The sequence below is a fragment of the Cyanistes caeruleus genome, chromosome 3 (genome assembly GCF_971803275.1).
Source record: "Cyanistes caeruleus chromosome 3, bCyaCae1.hap1.1, whole genome shotgun sequence".
Taxonomy (NCBI): Eukaryota; Metazoa; Chordata; class Aves; order Passeriformes; family Paridae; genus Cyanistes; species Cyanistes caeruleus.
In genome coordinates, this window is record NC_141703.1 from 75,446,537 (window position 1) to 75,467,590 (window position 21,054).

At 35.9% G+C, this 21,054-nt stretch overlaps 1 protein-coding gene across 1 annotated transcript; it reads left to right on the forward strand.

Annotated features, from left to right (window-relative positions):
• The first annotated feature begins 385 nt into the window (after nucleotides 1-385).
• On the forward strand, nucleotides 386-14,463 carry ANGPTL5 (angiopoietin like 5). The gene is made up of 8 exons (XM_023920593.2): nucleotides 386-577; nucleotides 2,291-2,435; nucleotides 3,409-3,512; nucleotides 3,882-3,975; nucleotides 4,753-4,853; nucleotides 9,095-9,215; nucleotides 10,242-10,427; nucleotides 11,527-14,463. The coding sequence occupies exons 1-8, from the start codon at nucleotides 476-478 to the stop codon at nucleotides 11,844-11,846; spliced, it is 1,173 nt and encodes a 390-aa protein (XP_023776361.2). The 5' UTR covers nucleotides 386-475; the 3' UTR covers nucleotides 11,847-14,463.
• Nucleotides 14,464-21,054: the final 6,591 nt, after the last annotated feature.

The window sequence follows — 21,054 nt, forward strand, 5'->3', positions numbered from 1 at the left end:
GAACTTTGATGACCTATTCAAAAATTGCCTCCACAGCCTGTTGTAGTTCACTAACACCACAACAATACAGACTCCTAAATTTTAATGATAAAAAACTTGATAAAAATTTAAAAACATCAAGTAATACTACTTTTTCTTTCAAGTATCCCAGAACACTCATGCCAAATATACACAAATGCTCAAAAGTAGCATATAAGAAAATTTGTCAGAGTTTATCACAATGAAAATACATATGTTTGATGTGTCATGTAGAGGTGATAAGCAGTAGTTTTCCTCAGGATGCAAGTAGTAATATATAAAATCTACTGTGCAGTTGAAATGTGGTTTATTAAATCCAGGCAGTAAAGGAGTGATGTGTTGGCTGCCCTTTGTGCTGTAGACATTCCCAAATAGTTAGATCAGGCCTTTATAGTGTACAATTCTTTCCACAGAAATTTGAAACCCATCAAAACATTTGCATTTCTTCAAGTAAAAGATGAACCACCACTTTAGGGTCACTTCATTTATTTGTCTTAATATTTTTTTGTTCAGTTTAGGAGAGACTGTCATAAATAATGGCGAACCTTGTTCACCTAAGGTAAGATTTTCTATTACTTTGTTTAGATAAGGTAAGGAATGTAACTGAATGATTTCTCAGAAAAGTGACATCTTTTAAAAATATGGATTGTCTTATTCAAGGTAGATATGAAAATAGAGAAAAATCAGATATTTTCAGATAGACAAAAGAAACTATATTGAAATTGTAGGAATTCAGCATATTAGAACATTTTTGTGTTAATATCACAGCTCAGTTGTTATGTCATATTTTTAATCTCATCTGCGTGACTTTAAATGCAGAGTTACTGTTGTTTTTGGCAGAGTCAGTTTTTGCTTGAATTGCTGAGATCAGACTTAATTGCTTGTTTCATGTTGGCTTTTGTTAAAGATAAATATTGATTAAAAATATTTGCTTAACAGTGTTTAATTGCACATCTGGTCAGTATCTGTGATAGCCCTGGAACAAGTCATACTTTTGAGTGTTCTATTTATAAGTTTCTAGAGATCTGTTTATAACTCTTACATAATTTTTCTTTCTTTATTTTGTGCTTTTTTCAATATTAAAGAAACATTTTTTTTTTACTTCTCTACCATTCTCCAGGCACTAAATGCAATTACACTAGTAATTCAGAAAACTGTTTTTGCAAAATTCCTTTGTTAACAGATTTTTGTAGTTTTTACTTTCACTTTTTAAGAGCAAAAATCAGGGGAAAAAACCCTGTTCAGTGCTTGCTGGTATAATGCCAATTTCAGAATCAGAAAAATGAAGCAGGAAAGAACAACTATGTTGAAGATGTATTCAAGTATAAATAAGTTTTGTTTTTAATTAAAATCTTGATGTTTCTAAGGATCCTATTTACATTTGAAAACACAATATATGAACATACTACAAATGATTTGCTGAGATTATGAAATTATCAAACAGAGACTCATGCAAAAACATGTTACTTAATCTTTTGACAATGACACATATTTTGGGAATTACTTTTAGGAATTATTTTAAGTGATTATTCAGAGACATTCCCTTATTTTATGTCATATGGCACCATGGAAGAAAAACTATTAAATATGAGAATATAATTTTAAAATAACAGTAATAGGTGTAACTACTTTTACTAATGCTATTAGTGCTACTATTTCAGATAATTATGTGCCCAGGATTACTGTTCCTGTATTCTTTCCCCTATAAGAACATTTAAAATATATATTTTTTTAATGCTGAATTAATTTGCAAATCTTCTCATGACTGCTTGTGTGCATAAGTTAAAAACTTATGCAAATATTTCCCCAATCAGCATCTAAATAATGAATTTAGGTATTTTCAAGAGTAAAAGTATTTTGCTAATACCTGGTGAATTGAAAAGCCTACTCCTTTCCAGTGAAAATAAGTTCCTTAGCATTTGAGATATCTATTGCGTGTGGTGATTCTTAAAATGCAGGATTTGCAGGTTTTTGCCTCCCATTTACAGTGTTCACAAGTAGAATACCTTACCAGAAATAGTGGTGGTATTTTTTTAATTTATAGAGGTTATTCTTTACCTCTGACTCTACTATTTTCTTGTGAGATATGGCTAAGCCGAGAACATCTAATCAGTTTTGGTCTCACCTCTGTCAATTATCCCTTGATAAAGCTTTTAAATAACAGGTTTTGAAGGAAGTCCTGTGAAGCAATCTACTTCATTTTGGCAGACTGAGCTGTTTCATGTGTCCTTCCTGTTCCATTTATTTCCCCTTCCATTGTTTGGTACAACAGGACACAACGAATGGTGGAGCTGTGGAGGAACCACTCCAGGCAGAAGAGAATAAATCTGCAGATATTTCAAAACAAAAAGAACAATGCCTTGTACCATGTGATGCTCAAGCTAAAATTTTACAAGGGGACAAACATTACATGTGCAGTATGTATTAATAAAGAATACTTTGAGTGATGAGCTAATCAGTGCCATGCTATGCAATCCTCTCCTCTGCTACGCTATGCTGTGCAAATTTATTTTTTAATCTTCTTGAGCGCATGTGACAGCCTTGTGACCCTGCTGCCCAAACTGTGTGTTGTCCAGAAAATTTGGGATGTCCTGTTTTTGGGATGCAGCTGGTGTGACAAAGCATAATCATTGGTGAAGACAGGCAAATCCAAGGAACTGCACAACCCACCTGGATCTGTTACCCTCTGAATGTCAGTATCTCAATTAGAGGAAGAGGAGGATGTCTGTTCCTCATTCAAAGGTCATAGCTGGATGTGGGGGATATAAGTGGGAGGTAGTTAATTAGTTAGTGAGTTACATGGGAGTAAATGTGTACTTCACCTTACCTTTTATAGAGGTTTACACAGGATATTCTCTATTCACTACCTTGACAAACTGCACAGCAAATTTTACAATCAGCCTCTGAAAATAATTGTGCAAATTCTTGGTTTCCACATATGATTTAAAAATATACAGTATTAATTATATGCCTTGATGATGGTGATGATGATTTTTAGCATCAGGGCAAAAACCAGGAGTAGTATAGTGAATGAGCAAATGTCAGGTGACAAGAAACCTTATATATATATATATATCTGTCTTTTATCATATGCATTTATATTTCTGTGATATCCATTATCTGGTTGTCCAGTTTACCCAAGGATAAGATTAATTCTTCAAAACATGAGAAGACCCATCACTTAAGCTGTCTTTACTGCAGTCAAAAAGTCTGAAGCTTTTTAGCACCTTTGGCTTTAATCTGTGGCCTCTGTATTACTTTCATTTCACTTTTAGGTGCTGTAAGGTAAACCATGTTCAGTATTCACTAAGATGTAATAAATGTTGACATTTAGTCAGGAATATTTCTAGAGTTATGAAAACAAAGTGGATGAACATATTTCTTTTGAAGGAAATTTGCAGAACTCTCTTGCTGAATATGCCAGAAGCACAAAAAAACTTGTAAGAGACATGATGGATGATCAACAGTCTTCACTGGATTACCTTTCTAATCAGGTACTTTTTTTCTTTATTATAAAGGTTTGCATTTGTTATTTCTCACAGCAGGTGTTGTCTTTCTGAGGAAAAATAGGGTTCATTAAATTGCCATTAAACCAGTAGGATTAGAGTGTTTTATCACCAGTCCTTGTACCTTTGGTAGGGTGTGAGTTCCATTTCTGTGAGGAGTGGTAGGCACCCTGCTTTACAATTTAGTGTCGTACATTGCAGTTGGGTAAGTGGAGGACCATTTCTTCACATTGGTACAAATTGCTACACATCACAAAAGTTAACTTCAGGTTATGTTTACTGGGATTCAGAAAAAATCTTTAGGATGCAAAATTTCTCATTGCAACCTAATTAGAGATCTTTTATTTGAATTTGCAGGTGAATGAACTCATGAACAAAATTGTTCTTTTGAACACAGTAATTTTGAGAAAACAGTTAGATCCACTTCCTTACAAAGCAGTTCAATCTCATGGTAAGTACTTTTCAGATGTAGTCTTGACATCCTCCCTTTTTATCTTTGTATCTTGAAAAGGAGCTAATTAAAGCAAAGGCAAGCAATTGTAACATTGACATTTATCCTGTGTTAGTAACATATAAACTTTGGAAACTTAAGAAACTATTTAAAAGTGTTATCATAAATACTGCTTAAAATAATTTGCAGCTGATAACTCTGGACATCCTGTTAAGCATGCTGATTTTTATGTAAAATACCAAGAATGATTATCAGCTAGTAAGTGATCTGAGGCTGCTGAATGGCACATTCTTTTGCAGTGAAATAAAGTGTGCTCTGCATCTAGAGTATCCTTATTCATATGGAATGTTTTTCACATATACTTTATGATGGAAAGGCTTTTACAAGTATAAATACAAGTATCTGTAGGAAAAATATTTCATTTCCCAGATAATGTCTTTTTGACAGTACAGGTGTTATAAATAAAATGAAAAAATAATCTGTAAATTGACCCAGATACATAATATTTAATTTTGCTTAGGTATGTATCATGTCTATTAAGATTAGAAAGAACTTTGTCTGTACAGTGTCATTTGTACTTAGAAACTGAATGGTGTTTAGAGAATTTTAATTTACAAGGTAAATTCATGACAAAGCCTGATTTTGAAGTTTGCATGAGAAGAAAATTATATTTTAAATAATTCATTTCACCAAGAAAAGTAATATTCCTATATTAATCTGTATTTTTTTTTAAACATATTTTTCTAATGAACTCCATTGAATAACTTTTGTCTCTAGGTTTGGACTGCACTCATATTAAAGATACTGTTGGTTCCATTTCAAAAACTCCAAGTGGTCTGTACATTATCCATCCAGAAGGATCAAATTATCCTTTTGAGGTAATACATTTATTATTGCAGTCACAATTTGCTTGAGAATATGCATTTAGAATATTTCTAGTAGACTTAAAGCATTTTCCATGACAATTTCTCAACAGATGAATGAAAAATATATTAAATCATCTGCACGTGTCTGCTATTACTGTAAATTTGACAAGTTTCTTATTTTCTACAAAGAAATTTAATCTCTGTCGTAAGAGCCCACTGTCAGTTTTTATATGCAGTGAAACTCTGAGGAAAACAAAGAGGAAAACCCAAGGTATTTTCCAGCACCTCTTTTGGGTATGGAGAAGAGTTGTTCTTCTGGCTGATCCGTTTTGCTTTTAAGACGGGACTCTTAGATTTTGAGTTATTCTGCTGCATAACATTGCCTTCTCTTGTGATGGGACTCCAGTGATGCAGAGTCATCCAAGTGTAGGTGCAGATGTGCCTTGGTCTGAGGAGTAGGTGCTTAGCTCTTGTCTAAGTGTCATTATAACCCAATCTTGAGACACGGAGGCATCTAAAATTGTGTCTTTTCTCTCCAGTTTGTAGGATTTATATTCCTGAAGCAAGGATATATATCCCTAAAACAAGCTGCAGCAATCATACTTCCTGTCACTGCCTGCACTTTATGTAATTACTCAGATTAATAGTGCTCATCTAGAAGAAAGGAATTTTGGGTCAATTTCTTCAGACTAAGAATATTAAGATCCTTGCAAACACAAGGAATATTTTGTTTTATGTGTTTATTTCCATTTCAGGTTGTTCTAGTTAGAGAAGGCCTTATGCATAGTGGCAAGGCAGATATGGCACTTTCAAACCTTCAGCTTTGCCATACAGGTTGAGGTCATTATTTTTTGCAAAAAAAAAAGAGGAATTTAAGCCAACTAATAACCAGCAAAATTTAATATCTAACTTTGTAGCATTCCTTTATATGTAATAAAGGAAGGATGAATCCCTTTATCTCTAGCCAACCGGGGCCCTTCAAAATGCTACAAAAAGGAGCTTAAACTGGTTAAGAAAAGGTTTCAGAATTATGCTGGCTTCTCAAAAGGAAAAATGAACTTGATTCTTCAACCTTTGATATGAAAACCTGTCATTCTCTCCATACAAAGCAGTGAGCTCAGAAAAAGATCTGTAACTCATCAACAGCTCCCTTCTGTGTAAAAGAAAGGCAAATACACGTTGCAGTGTTCACAGAACAACCATATTTGTAGTATGAACAACATTCCACCACAGCAAAAAATGCTTCTGTTTCAGAATTTCTTCTGGATTGGAGGTGATTCCGGAAATATAAAAGAAAAATCATAGCAATTTGATTAAAAGAACAAGGTAACAATAAATAATTAAAGAAATGTTTGCAGTCATGAGTGTCTCATTTCTTGTCTGGTAAACGATGCACCGAATTTAAAAGACAGTGCCAAAAAGCTCTCAGAGAAAAATATCTAAAATATGTGTTCCATAAAGAATGTTATTTTAAGAAAAACTATTTAATGTGAATTCTTTCATGTGCTGAAGATAAATGGCCGATAGACAAAAATATCAAGACATTAAAATATAAACAAGAAATTATAAAGCATCTTTTAGAGGCTAATAGACAAGGGTTCTAAATGTTCTGCAGACCAGCAAAATAAGAAAAAAATACAGAGGCAGAAATCCATAGGACAAAACTGAAAAACAGGAAACAAACACAACATGAAACAATTTATTTCGATGAGGACCTTTGCAGCAATAAGATGCCTTTTTATGCAACAGAACCTAAATGAAAAATGTATTTAGAATAATATGCATAAAGATATCAGTTAAATAAAAACTAGACAACGTGATCCCATTCTTATTTTTCAAGTTTGATACCTCATGTTTCCAAAAGTGAGTATATATTTTGATCTTAACTTGGGCTAATTGAACTCCAAATTCCAGGAGCAATAAGAATATCTAGCTTTAGTGGTATTGGCAGGTTTCTGTAACCTCAGGAAGTTACTATCAAATAGGCTTTTTCCTGAACATTTATTCATGAAGTGATTAAAACCAATTTCACTGTTGGAAAAATGAACCATGTCCAATTTCTGATACATTTTTCACTCAGTAAATTTTGATCAATGATGTTTCTCAGCTGGATCAGACAAACTAAACTGTTGTTTAGAGCATACCTCTTATACACACTGCAGGTGGAAAGGGAAGAAATATTCAGTAGAAGTGTCCTCCTTCTCATTTAATTTAGGTTGTACCTGGCACAATCATTCCTTTCATGGTATGAGGCACAGAGCAAACTGTAAAGCAGATTAACTATTATAATGCTTTACAATGGCAACATTTCCATAAGGGATTAAGAAAACTACACAGCTATGACTGTATTTTTCTCTATCTATTAATATTTTATTTAGCTGGTGTATGTGCTGGTACTGTGTTGAACTGGCTGATCACCTCTCGAGTAGGTCTATATCTGCTTCTTCTGTGAATTATCAACACTTCCACTGATTTATATTGAACTGAAGATTGATGTTGTGACCAAGTGGGCTCCTCATAATATTTCTGACTCATAGTCAGAGGAGTAGCCAAGCATGCAATCATCTTCTCAAGACAGTGGATGAGGCAATGGGATTATTTTGAATAAGGTTTAGGTATTTTCATCTAAATATTCATTTTGGAATCTTATATAGTTCTTTTTATTCCAGTTCTGTCCTCCTTGGGTGACTGAAATAAGCATGTGATTGTCCAGGGAATAAAAGTCACAGTTTTTTTTCATGCACATGAACCTTACTATGATTCATTTAGTATTTGTTTTGCAAGAATTGCCTGAAGTATCTTACTTGAAGGTTGTATTAGATCAAATTGCAGCTCTGTCCTGTTCCTTTCTTGTCATTCATTGAGAAGACATTGTTAAATCACAGAGGCTTTGACTATGATGTTCATGTTTTTCTGCTAAGGAGCAAGTCTGGTTTCCTGAAAAATATCTAGCTACTACAGGCAATGAAGGTGCAACATAAAATTCTCAGTCTGCCACAATTTTTTTTGAGGGTTAACTGACTTATACCTAATTTCCACTTTTATCAGCTGGCTAAGACTGCAAATCTCTCTTTTCTGAAACGTTCAATTTTGTACATTTCCTGTAACATAAAAAAAAAATTTCTTTACTCCATCACTTGTGCATTGGCTTAATGTTATCAGAGCAACATTATGCTCTGAAAATACTTTTGTTACTACAAGAAGCTTACTGGCTCACTAACTTTAAGCATTTTGCAGGTTAATTCTCCTGATATTAGTCACATTTGGAGACAAAAATGAACTCCTACTTTTAAATGCTAATTATGGATACTATCCCTTATAACTTCCTTGGTTATCTTAGGTGGTGCAGTGTATAAATGTGCCATGTGATCTTTCTACATTAGGTTCCCAGACATTATAATCCCAGTTAGAACTGATCAAGATTTGGCACTGCAGATCTACTTAGGAAAGTCAATTACACATCTTAAGTTAGATGGGCTGAGGAGAAAACGTGCTACTTAATGTGATATTCCAAAACAGAGCAGATGGCAGCTGGACCCCTGCCATTTGACATACTGCTGGGCACAAATTTTAGCAAAGACTTACAAAGACTCATAAATTTGAGAGCTGATCTTATGTATTCAGTGGTGCCGCTCAGTTGCAGGCAGTTATATGTTCACATTGGGACTTGCCTGGATCGGGGCCACTTCTTATGTAGAGGTTTTTGCTGCTGCAAATTATTGTTACATGCTGGGTTACTGCTATCACTGTTTTCCATTTCCTCACCCTTTATTAAAGGCTCTAAATTTCCCAAGCATCACAAACACAGTATTTTCTGGAAGAAGGCATGATGGTGATGGAGACCATACAAGAAGTTGTGTCTATTTTGCTTTGCTGAAATAAAAGTTCATTCAGTGTTGCTACCTGTATTGATGATATTTTGCCTGATTAATACATGACATTGCAAGTTGCTTCTCTTTCATGCTATATATGTTACAGTGACATTTACCAAAGCTTATTTATTATATCTGTTGTGAGAATGTTATGTTATGTTATGTTATATTATATCCAAATATATCCAAATCCAAATGTTCAACAAGAACATATAAAAAAATACTGCAGCTTGTTTTTTACTTTCTTAGAGCTTTTTTTTAAAGATATTTGAAAAGTATATTACTTAGCAAAACTCTGAATATTCCGCCTTTATTTAATTAAAATGTGTTTTTCAAAAAAGCTGCTTCAAGAATGCTTAATCGTGTCTATGTCTGTTTTAGGTTTTGTGTGACATGGATTTTCGAGGAGGTGGATGGACTGTGGTTCAGAAAAGAACTGATGGAATCGTTAAGTTTCAGAGAACATGGTCAGAATATCTGGATGGATTTGGTGACCTTAATGGTATTAATTTTAAATACTTTAAAATGCTTTGGATCCCACATTTCTACTGCTTTTATGTGAGCTACAGTCCTCTAATTTGTGCAGTAGTTTTAGTAGTATGAAATTCTTGCTTCCTAAAAGTCTTATTTTCACTTAAGGATTTTTTTTCATCAAACCTATTGTGTGATCTTCCCAATAGTGACTATTACTCCACTATAGTCTTTAGGTATTGCAGTCTCACAAAAGTGTTTAAAATATTATGTTTTCTGCTTGAAATAGTTTATAGCTTCTATTTCCTCTCTTTTCAGCTTAAAAAAAAGTGTTTTTGTTGGTTTGAATCACTTTTGCAAAGTATTTCCTTAGAACAGACAAAACTCAATAATACTTCACCATAGGGCATGCAAAGTTATAAACAATGGAAATATTTCAGTAGCTTATACCAACACAACTGTGATATTAATTTTTCATTGCCACCTTTAATATCCCACAAGTCTAAACCCATTGGCTTTTTCAGAAGTTTATCTGGGATTGCAATGGAAGCACGCAGCTTTTCTGTACAAAGAAGTGCACCTCATATGGGGCTACAAGTGTGATTTACGGAGGCAGCAAGTCTCGAGAGCAGGGCTTAAATTTCAAGAATAGGGTTTGCATTTTTTTTGCATTTCATAGGATGCTAACATTTATCATTTCTCAGTATTGCCCTTAGGAGTGCTACTGAGCTCTGTTCATGCAAGTGGATCTTTAGCACATCAAGTTTTTGTGGTTTTCTAAGATATATTGAAGATGAATATTTGAAATCTATCATCTGGACAATCTTCTAAAACATATCACAGAGAAAAAAAAGATGATACACACATGGGAATTCTGAGGGATTTCCTAAGGAAGTAGGAAGATTACTCTGTTCCTTCATTAGTCTTTCAGAGGAATATAAGCCAATCATGCAACTTTTATTACATTTGGTTCAGGTGGGAAAGCAAAAAAAAAGGAGCAATCACTTTTTCTTGTACAGTTTCCATTTCTAGACTATATATTATATTTCTCTTTAAGGAGAATTTTGGCTTGGACTGAGGAAGATTTTTGACATAGTGAATCAAAAAGCCACTCATTTCAGTCTTTATGTGGATCTGGAATCAGAAAATGACAAGCATGCCTATGCATCATATGATGGATTTTGGATAGAGGATGAAGCGTGTTCTTTTAAGATCCATTTGGGGCATTATTCAGGAAATGCTGGTAAGAACTTCCTTCTTTGAAGTATTTAAAAATTCCCTTTCTTAATATAAAAAAATGCATTCAAAAAATAATAAACTTCAGAAATTTTATTTCTAATGTGTTTTTCTCTGGTACATAATGAACACTTATGCAGATAAAATTTTAATTCTGCGGTGATCACTTATGCCTGTAATAATAAAAAAAAAGTAAACTGAATGAGATATATATAAAATAAATAAGGGTTTTTTTGGGTGTTAGTGTTTATTTACCTAATGTACAATTAAGTTTATTTACCTAATGGTACATGACTATTTAAATGACTATTATCTCATCACGGATGTTACTGGCAGTGTGCCTGATGATGCTTTATATAATTCAGAAGTGCCCAGATAGTCATGTACAAAGGATAGAGAAAGAAACTGAGTGGAGCAAAGCTGGCCTACAGTGTGTAACAGTTGCTGGGTATACATAGATACAAATTAATTCCAGACCTCCCTTAACAGCATAAATACACTACGCGTGCAGAGTTTTGCATTAAGCATTGCCTCATGCCTTTCTGTTTTTTTCCACGTTATGCAAGAATGGCTCTTATTATCAATTAAATAGTTGCTCTCTAAAGGTGTTTGTGCTTTACTCTGCATTTGTGAAAAATACTGTTACTTCAGTAGGTTCTTTTTGTTTTTGTTTTGTAAGACAACAAAGACAGTAATAACTGACCTTTGTGATTTAACAATTCAATCTTGTTTCATGACTCATTCTGGGGCTTTGGGCACGTTACTGGAAAATCTGAAGTTACAACCCTTTTTGTTTACTTTCTTCTTCCTCTGTTTCTGAGAACAGAAGCCTTTACCTTCATAGCCCGCATGCATTGCTAAAAGCAACAAAAATACAAAGGCGTTTCACTGAATTCCAGCTTCTTCCATATTTCTTAGTATTTTATTCTTTTATTTCCAGCATCTTTAGCACTTTTACAACTCATTAGCTGGCGCTCTTGAACCACTTCTGAAAAATTCTACTTTTCAAATAGATTCAGAGGAAAAGTTTGTGAGGTGTGCATCAAGAAAGGAACATTTCTCTGGAAATAACTTTTTTATTATTTTGTTTTATCTATTGCACTTAGGTGATGCATTTAGAGGATATAGAAGAGAAGATAACCAAAATTCCATGCCTTTCAGCACTTTTGATGTTGATAATGATGGATGCAGGCCAATGTGCACTATTAAAGGACAGCCAGTAAAGAGCTGCAGTAACTTCAGTGACAACACTGGATGGTGGTTCAATAAGTGTGGCCTTGCAAATCTTAATGGTGTTCATCGCTACACAGGTAGATTCCTTGCAACTGGGATTCACTGGGATACATGGACAATGAACAAAAAACCAGTCAAAATTAAATCAGTTTCAATGAAAATTCGGAGAACCAATTATCCATATTTCCATTAACATATGAAAGCAGAAACATATCTCTCCTTGCAATTATGTGGAATGATGTATCACAACACTCATAAACACCTTTCATGTTCACTTCAACAGTTCAGTCCTAAAACTTCATTAGATATTTCTGTAATACAATTACTCATTTTTATTGTGAAATATCAGCATTTATAGTGCACCAGCTTGAGAAAGAAAGACCTGAGAAAAACTGGGTTTTCAGAAAAAGGATTAAGCTGAGTGTTTGTCAGCTTTTATTCAACTGCCTCTAAGAAAATCTCAGAACCAGCAGAAAAAAACATAAAAAGAAATGTAATGCTGATTTTTGAATGTGCTCTTTCTATTCTCTCCACATATATAAACATAGAAGAAGTTTCAGCAAATTTTATTAAAAAAAAGGTACCATTTTTATCATAATATTTTGGAAAAAGACTTCATCTTAAATTAAATTTTCAGAATGTTTTTCTTTCTATATTCCTTATCAGGCAAGAGAACAATTGTTTCAATGTATAAATAAAGTTTTGTATACCATCAGGGCCCAACTTTTATACAAGTAAGGCTGATAGTGGCATTCAAGAACTATGACTAATTTTATATTTAATTTTCAGTCAATGTATTTCATAATCCATTTTTGACTCTACCATTGTCTATTTCACAATTGACTACAAATGAAAACATTTTTTCAAAGAAAACTTACAGCTTTTCATAGAACCTTTGCAGTTTTAATTTTTTGATATATGGGCCTGATCTTGCGTTTTTCATTCTTAGTGGCTTTCACTTTGTGAACAATCATGTGGTAATGAATAAAACCAGCTTAAGTTGTGTGAGCACATTTAAAACTAAGGATTATGATTCTTTGAATTTCTGTCAGTAAAAATACAATAATAGCAATAAAAATGTGAATATTGTCAGTACAATGTTTCTGGAACTTGGCATGAAATCTGTAGCAGCTAGGCATGGTATTTCTCATCTTTGCTTCAGTTTCAGCTCCGTAGTAGCATGTGGGATGAAAATAGTTAAAAACTCCATTAACTTTCTCTTTGCTGTTTTTTATTTTAACCAAGCATTAATACAACAAGCAGAAATCATCATCAATTCAGAACCACCATGGTTTAGGATTTCTTCCCAAAGATTTATGTAGCCATAGGAGGAAACAAAGCTTTTCATAGGGTATGTTACAAAGTTAAAGGGGAGAAAAGATTCCTCTTTTCTTGTATTTTTCTAGTATGTGGTTTGGTCTAGCCTTAACAGTTGGAGGCAAAAAGTTGCTAAACTTGCTAAAGTTGCTAAAAGCAGGTTTCCTCTCTGCTAGAGGGAAACTGAGAGCTATCCTTAGGGGTAGGCATACAGGAGAAGCATGGAAGGAAGTAGCTTGAGGAAAAATATCACAGATACCTTGTAAAATATACAATGCTTTGTAGAGGCATTGTGAGAAAGGAGATAGGTCCTGCTCTTTGGGGAGTCTGAATTCTCTGAGCACAGTGGGGGTTTGTTTTTGTCAGACACTGCAGTCTTTGAAATTAGAGGTGAAGAAATTGTCTGTACACCCGCTTCAACCTGCCCTCACACCAGCGTTATTAGGAATGCAACTGCTTTGAACAGCAGCCTGGACCCGGCAGACTTATAAAGGTAGATGCTTAAGAGCTTCTGCACTAAGATTAGCAAGCACTGGAGCTTAAAAAGGAGATTAACTGTGACTGCAAGTCTGGATGTTGTCAGTGTATTAGGGCTCTTATGTCAGAAAGAGCCCTCAGCCTATGGCACAAGAATCCTACTGGAGAATGCCTGTGGGTAAATTTCATGGAAATGTAATGGCTTTAATGAAAGCCTCAAACTTTGATGGTGTGGCCTCTGTTCTGACAACCAGGTCCAAGCCTGTGAGCAGGAGTCCAAGTAGGTACTTTGGACGTATATAGCTATATTCTACTGACACCCAGAGGCTGCTTTTGGCCTATTTAGAATGCCTACTTAAAAATGAAGGTGGCAAATGAAGATTGCAGACTTGTGCTGGCAGATATTACTGCATTTAATTATGAGGTTTAATCTCCCCATTGTCAGCATTGGCTAGATTAGCAACAAATCTCAAAGGAGATAGACCTGAAAAGATAATTAGGGATTAAAGATTCATTCTTGCAAATAGACATTGTTTTTAAATGTAGGACATGCCTAGAACATCAGAGTGCTAGAGATTAATTGGCAGCTTCCTGGTGCGTATCTGAAATACAGCAGTGACAAGAGAACATTTTCTGTGTGATAGATGGCTATTGTCTTCAAAGGCTCTTTTCCCTTGTAACAAAAAAACTGGGAAAACAAATTTTTAGTTAAACACAGAGAATTTTCAAGGACTTTAAACTTTTTCCAGGAGCCTATGTTTCATATTTTCATCTCATGGTTCCCAACTGTCATAAAATAGCGTAAGATTTATGTGGCCATATATTTAGGACTGGTATTCAGCTGGTTATTTCCCAAACAGTCTTGTTTCAACTATAACGAAACATGTAGTGTGTCTTAATATGCTTATTAAGAGAGATCAGTTCAGTGTTTCAACTGTACTTAGTATCTATTCCAGGAATATTTCAAACTATGAGAAGTTGCCATTAAAAGACACGTAATCTGTGATGCTAAAAAACTGCACTTCTTTTGTTTTCTTTTTCCAATAGTATGTCTTCAACTTGTAAATCTCAGTTTGGTGAACTCAAATTGTTTAGTTATTTGGCCATTCTGGTTACAAGAAACATTTCTGATGACTTTAATTTTGTTTCACATGTCTCCCTCTGAGGTATGCCCTGTATTGTCCCCATTGCCAAACCAGAAGCCAGAAGAGACAATCCCTTGGCATGGGAGAAGTCTTTTGTGGGATTCTCTTGGTATGGCTGTAGAGAAAATGTAATTGGAAATCTGCACACCCATTTCCAAGCTGGGTATTGATCTGCCAGGTGTTCTGATCTATAAAGGCAGGATGCACTTCATTTAGAAGCTTATTGCAAACTGAGTTAAAATTGAGGAAAGAAAGGCATCTATGGCTTTCAGTGGAAACAGATTTTGCTGACATGTTCTATATTCATCAAACAGAAGTTTTTACTTTACAACATGCTTAAATGAATATTTCTTATACAGAACAGTGCAAATGGCACTGTTCTATTCAGAATCGTACAAAGATGTGATACAAGTATAAAAGGGAATGGTCCTTTAATTACAGAAAGATTTTTTCCTCCATCATTTCAATTTTTAGCTTTGTGTGTGTCTGTGTGTGTAGAATTCACACACAAGCAGACAAACCCACGTGTGTATTTCCAGTGCAATTCCCAGTGAGACAGAAGGCTGCTAATACCGGTATCACAGGGGCTCACAACCATATATTATCCATGTGCTATCCTCCATCGCCTCAGCTTTTCCCGAGCCTCATCTGATCCGACAGTTTTGAGTTTTGTGCTTGTGGCAGGCTATCCTTGTCAGGGGGACAAAGTCAAAAACTAGCCTTTAGAAGCAAAGACTAGGCTCAGCTTTGAGTCCGGTAAAGCTTTGTTACAAAAACCATTCAAAACTGAGAGTGTTTTTCCAGGTCTCCCGTCCTCTGCCTGAATCCCACCAGGTTCCAAACCCGGCGGGGCTCGCGCTGCCACCGCGTGCTCGGGACAGCCGCTAGGGGGCGCCAAAGCGCCGGGCGCCGCGAGCTCGGGCCTTGCCTTTCCTTTCCTTTCCTTTCCTTTCCTTTCCTTTCCTTTCCTTTCCTTTCCTTTCCTTTCCTTTCCTTTCCTTTCCTTTCCTTTCCTTTCCTTTCCTTTCCTTTCCTTTCCTTTCCTTTCCTTTCCTTTCCTTTCCTTTCCTTTCCTTTCCTTTCCTTTCCTTTCCTTTCCTTTCCTTTCCTTTCCTTTCCTTTCCTTTCCTTTCCTTTCCTTTCCTTTCCTTTCCTTTCCTTTCCTTTCCTTTCCTTCCCCTTCCCCTTCCCTTTTTCCCTTTTTCCCTTTTTCCCTTTTTCCCTTTTTCCCTTTTTCCCTTTTTCCCTTTTTCCCTTTTTCCCTTTTTCCCTTTTTCCCTTTTTCCCTTTTTTCCTTTTTTCCTTTTTTCCTTTTTTCCTTTTTTCCTTTTTTCCTTTTTTCCTTTTTTCCTTTTTTCCTTTTTTCCTTTTTTCCTTTTTTCCTTTTTTCCTTTTTTCCTTTTTTCCTTTTTTCCTTTTTTCCTTTTTTCCTTTTTTCCTTTTTTCCTTTTTTCCTTTTTTCCTTTTTTCCTTTTTTCCTTTTTTCCTTTTTTTCCTTTTTTTTTTTTTCCTTTTTTCCTTTTTTTCCTTTTTTCCTTTTTTCTTTTTTTTTTCTTTTTTTCCTTTTTTTTTTTTTTTTTTTTTTCTTTTTTTTTTTTTCTTTTTTTCCTTTTTCCTTTTTTCCTTTTTTCCTTTTTTCCTTTTTTTTTCCCTTTTCCTTTCCTCCTCTCCCCTCTCCTCTCTTTCTTCTCAGAGTATTTTGCCTACAGTCTCGTCCAGCAGTGATATCACACGTTACCTCCCTGAACTGCACCAGCCCTGGATTCCTGGGCTGGCAGGAGGCACAGCCTGTTCTGTGTTTGCTTTGCAGCCCAAAACTCCAGTCGCTGGTGTTTGCTTTCCGTGAGAAAGCCCTCACAGCAATGCCCATCAGGGTTTCCATGTACTCTGGTTTTCATTACTGGTTGTGTACAGTGCTGTGCAATGGTTTAGGGGGGATTTTATATTTAGCTCTAGGGAAGAAGAACTCATGGCAATGAATCTTTACACAGAAATGTTTGGTAAAGATAGCGAAAGTGTGCATGCATTCAAAAAGGACTTGAATGCATTAGTGAAAGATGAACCTCTAAGGTGATCGAGTCCCAACATTTAACCCAGCACTGTCAGGTCCACCACTAAAACATATCCTTAAGCATCACATCTACACATTATTTTTAACTCATCCAGGGATGGTGATTCCACCATCTCTTCCAATTCTTGACCACCCTTTCAGTGAAGAAAGTTTTTTAAATATGCAGTCTAAACCTCACCTGATGCTGTATGTTCACAGCTGTTGTCAGTAGGTCAAGGAGCCCCTGGTCTGGTCAGAACACTCATCAGATCAGGACCCCTGAGCTCACCATGTACCCTCACTAAGTGCAGAGGGAGAAGATGTCACCCTTTCTCTCCTTGTGCTTCTTTTCCTAGACCATGTACAAAAACATAGCTTTCCTCAGCTGAAACAGGGTTGAGGAAACTATGAGCTATACAGGAAAATGAAGTCAATCCTTCCAGTCTCAGCTATTTTGTGGTATTTAGCTGCAGACAAAAAAATGTCAAAATCCAATTAATTTTCTTCAATGAACAGATGTAAAATGGAAATTATTTTTTCTTCTTTTTTTTGGGTTGCAAAACTAAATACATGAATTATGAAACAGAACTCAACACAGGCACACAAGTAAGAAACTGAGTATTTTAAAAATAAGGCTTCATATTATATGTCTCCTGCCTATGACAACAGATTCATTTTTGTATTTGCAGCTATTTCTGCCTCATAATATTCAATAAGGTCCTGTATTGTTGCAAGGTTAAATATTTTTCAAACTTTTCTAGCATTCTGATTTAATTCTGATCACATCACATTGGCAGTTCTCTAAAATGTCGAGAAATAAACAGAATTCAGAAGGCCAGAGTACAAAAGTTGAGAAGGTCCTAGCAATATAAAAGAATATTTTGTACAAAGCTTTTTAGCTATTACAATTTTAATAGCTTATTTCTTATCCAGAAATTGCAATCAGAAGAAAAAGCACACTCTATTTTCTAGTGAAGTATTTGAAAGAATTCAGCAATGTAACTTTTCAGATTTTGCTTTATATTCTTTTCCTAATACCTTTTTAGATGCTCCAATATTTTTCTGCACTTTCTTTCTGTCCTTTTAAATTAATAATTACCAGACATAAGCAGAATTAACTCCTGCATTCTAATGGAAATGAATGGTTGATTAGTGCTTATCATTCTAAACCACTGCATTTCAGTTTGTGTGCCCAGGTTTTGGTAGCAAGGAGCCTTCATGGGCACTACAGGGATGGCTTCTGTAGGAAGCTGCTGGAAGCTTCCCCCATGTCCAGTGGAGGCAATGGCAGCTGGCTCCAAGATGGACCCACTGCTGGCTACAGCCCAGCCCATCAATGATAGCAGTAGCACCTCTGGGATGATGTATTTGAGATGGGGAAAAACCCCTGCTATTCTTGTTGTGCATGAATCAGATCCCTTGTAGAACGTGCACTTTTTTTTTGCTTGGGATTAACATCAGGCAAGTTGTCATTGAATTCTGTCAGACAACCTGCAGCCTGAGAGAGAAGTGAGAACGTGTGAGAGGAGCAGCCCTGTAGACCCAAGGTCAGTGCAGAAGGAGGGGCAGGAGGTGCTCCAGGCACCAGAGCAGAGATTCTCCTGGTGCTCTCCCTTAGTGGAGACCATGGTGAGCAGCTGTGCCCCTGCAGTGCTTGGAGGTGCATGAGACCTGTAGCCTGGGAGACCCCACACTGGAGTAGGTGGATAACCAAAGGAGGTATTTTTCTGGAAGCCAAAGTCTCAGTTTAGAACCCATAATTAATAAATCAAAGCAAAAGATTTTTAGCTGAAATATTTATTTCCATTTAGTATTGGACAAAGTGTTCCTTTGACTTGAATTTACAGAGTGTGCTCCAGGTATGTAATAAAGTAAAATCTCTATTGTGTTGAATAAACTGTGATTAATCTGCTTCACAGAAGTAGCTGTAAAATAATTTTAACCTAAAAGGCTGTAAGCTTCTGCTGACTTTGAAAAATGTACGTGACAAGCTTTTATTTGGTGAGTTTGTAGATAATTTTATGAAGGGTTACTTGGAGAAAGTCTTGGATTAATTTATTCTCTGGGCTGTGATGAAACAAGATTTAAAAGGATAGGAAAATTCCACAGTTGGTTTGGACACAATCAAACATAATTTTATCTAATAGCTGATGCTGTTCATTGAAAAACCTTCATCTCTTTCTACATCGCTACTTACAGAGTTACTGAAGACAGTAATTGTATGTATGGATTCACTAACAGATGCAGTTCATGTCATCAACATTAACAGATGCAGTTCATGTCATCAACATTAATGACAATTGGTTTAGTCCACTCCTTTACAAACTTGCTTTCTCAAATTACATCAGAAAAGGAAGTGCTCAGGTTCCAGATTCAATATTTTTAGAAGCCACCCAGGAGCAAGGAAAACTTATATATATGCATCACTACCTTGAACCAAATGTGCCTTTCCTGATTATAGTTTAGGGAAAATACTCTGGAATACAGACTCTACCTTCATGGAATTTTCTAAGTCAAGGATATGAAGGAAGGATATGAGTCTGCTTTAGGCCTGCCTCATGGTAGGGAGCCTTGCAATGCACTGAAGCATGTTATCTTAGATTAAGAAATGGGCAATTTTTTGAGAGAAAACTTTTAAAACCCATTTTAAATGGGAATAAAGTATGTTCTTCTGTAGTTCATAATATTATTACTATGGAATCGGGTCTGCTGTATGAATATGGGGTTTTTCTTGTTGCTGGATAGGCAGATCTCAGCTGATCTATTTGGTCCATTTCTAAATTGTACAATTGTATAATGTAATTGTAAATTTTTTGAGGAGGCTGATCTTTATAAAGTGTCAAGTTCCTTAGCTATAAACACCAAAAATATTACAGAAGTTTTTGATGGCACCTCTATGAAATAGTGATCATTTGAGTCCTTTACACATGTGAGTACAGTGAGTTGATTAAATTCTTGAGGTAGAGGGATGTTTCCTTGTTTCTGAATGTGCATACTTATGCCAGGATATTCTTCAGAAATACTGAAAGCATTTTCATGTGTTTGCTTCTTAAATGGCCCTCTGTACATGGTTCTTACAATGTTAAAAATAATTTCTTTTATTGCTTGTGAAGCATAAATAAATAATTTTAGTGGAGCTGACGAAGTTTTAGAAATTATTTTGGCCAACTGTTTTGTATTGAAAAATACTGGGTTTAGAAACTTCTGGAAGCTTATTTGCTATATTGTTTTCTATTAACTTGCTGATTTTTCATCTTTGTTCTTCAGTTGCTCTTCAGAAGCTCAGTGTAACCTGAGGTCTGGGACCCCAGATGAGATCTAAAATTCCCCTTTGACATGTAGACTGGAACCGCAGAGGTGTTTGAGAGGTGGCAAAAGCACAGCAGTAGTGAGCAGGCCCTGCAGCAGCTATCGTACTCCAAGGAATCAGCTGTGGCCCAGAAGCAATCAGCTGAGAGCTGAGACCAAATAAAAGCTCTGCGCCTCATAGATTCTCAAATATTCCCATAGATTCTCATAGATTCCCTCTGCATGGTGCCAAGCACCATCTTTGTGTGCTCCTGTCCCCTGGCAGTCCTGGGCATGGGGGCTCAGGGAGCCAGCACTCCTCCCTGCATTCCAGCCCCTGCTGCAGACACAGTTTCCCCCAACAGAATATTCTCAAATGCTGACTTTGCACTTGCTTTCCAAACTAATTTGTTTCCACATGCCTCCCACACCCACCATTTCCTGTGGACAGGGATTTGAAGAGGAGAGGGTAAACTGGGCAGAATAAGATTTGCTAGAGGCTGGCATAGAGATATTATAAGGGTGGAAAGGAAGGAAGGAAAACTGATGGCCATTTGTTGATTTAGGGTCAGCGAATCCTGCTTTCTCACCTACGTCATACTCCCTTAAAATATTTACATTGGCATGAAACTAAATGTCTTCACTAGACACCTAGCACATGCCTGTCCCTGGCTGAGCTCTCTTCATCTCTGCCTCCTCAGTGCTCTGACAAATGTCGAAACCAACTGATCCACACTGGGAAAATAATCTCCTGCTTTTACTTAGCTCTGCCTCTTGCCTTTGCTATTTCATTAAGTCTTTCTAGTTTTTTTCTAGACTCAGCCTGTCCCTCAAAGCCAGTTCCTGTGAAAGGGAGAGGATGGAAATGCTGCCTGGAGAAACAAGTCACAGGTGAAACTTGTACTTTTATGTCAGTGAGATTTTTCTTACAATTTTCTTATTGTCCTGCTCCCCCACACTCAGTACTCAGGTACTCTTCTGTATCCTCTCAGAGTTACTAACACAGAAATTGTCTAATTCTGTATAATGTCTGCTTTAGGACTAACATAACAATGGCAAAATCCCTGCCCTGAGCTGATGATGAGCTCATTTGAATAAATAGAAGCCATAAAAGCATAAGGGGC

Bases quoted from the DNA above. Each gene is read 5' to 3' on its own strand.
- ANGPTL5 (XM_023920593.2), top strand. From the start codon at position 476: ATGAACCACCACTTTAGGGTCACTTCATTTATTTGTCTTAATATTTTT. The intron at 2,436-3,408 runs GTATGTATTAAT...TTTCTTTTGAAG, and splicing joins GGACAAACATTACATGTGCA to GAAATTTGCAGAACTCTCTT. The intron at 3,513-3,881 runs GTACTTTTTTTC...TTGAATTTGCAG, and splicing joins TGGATTACCTTTCTAATCAG to GTGAATGAACTCATGAACAA.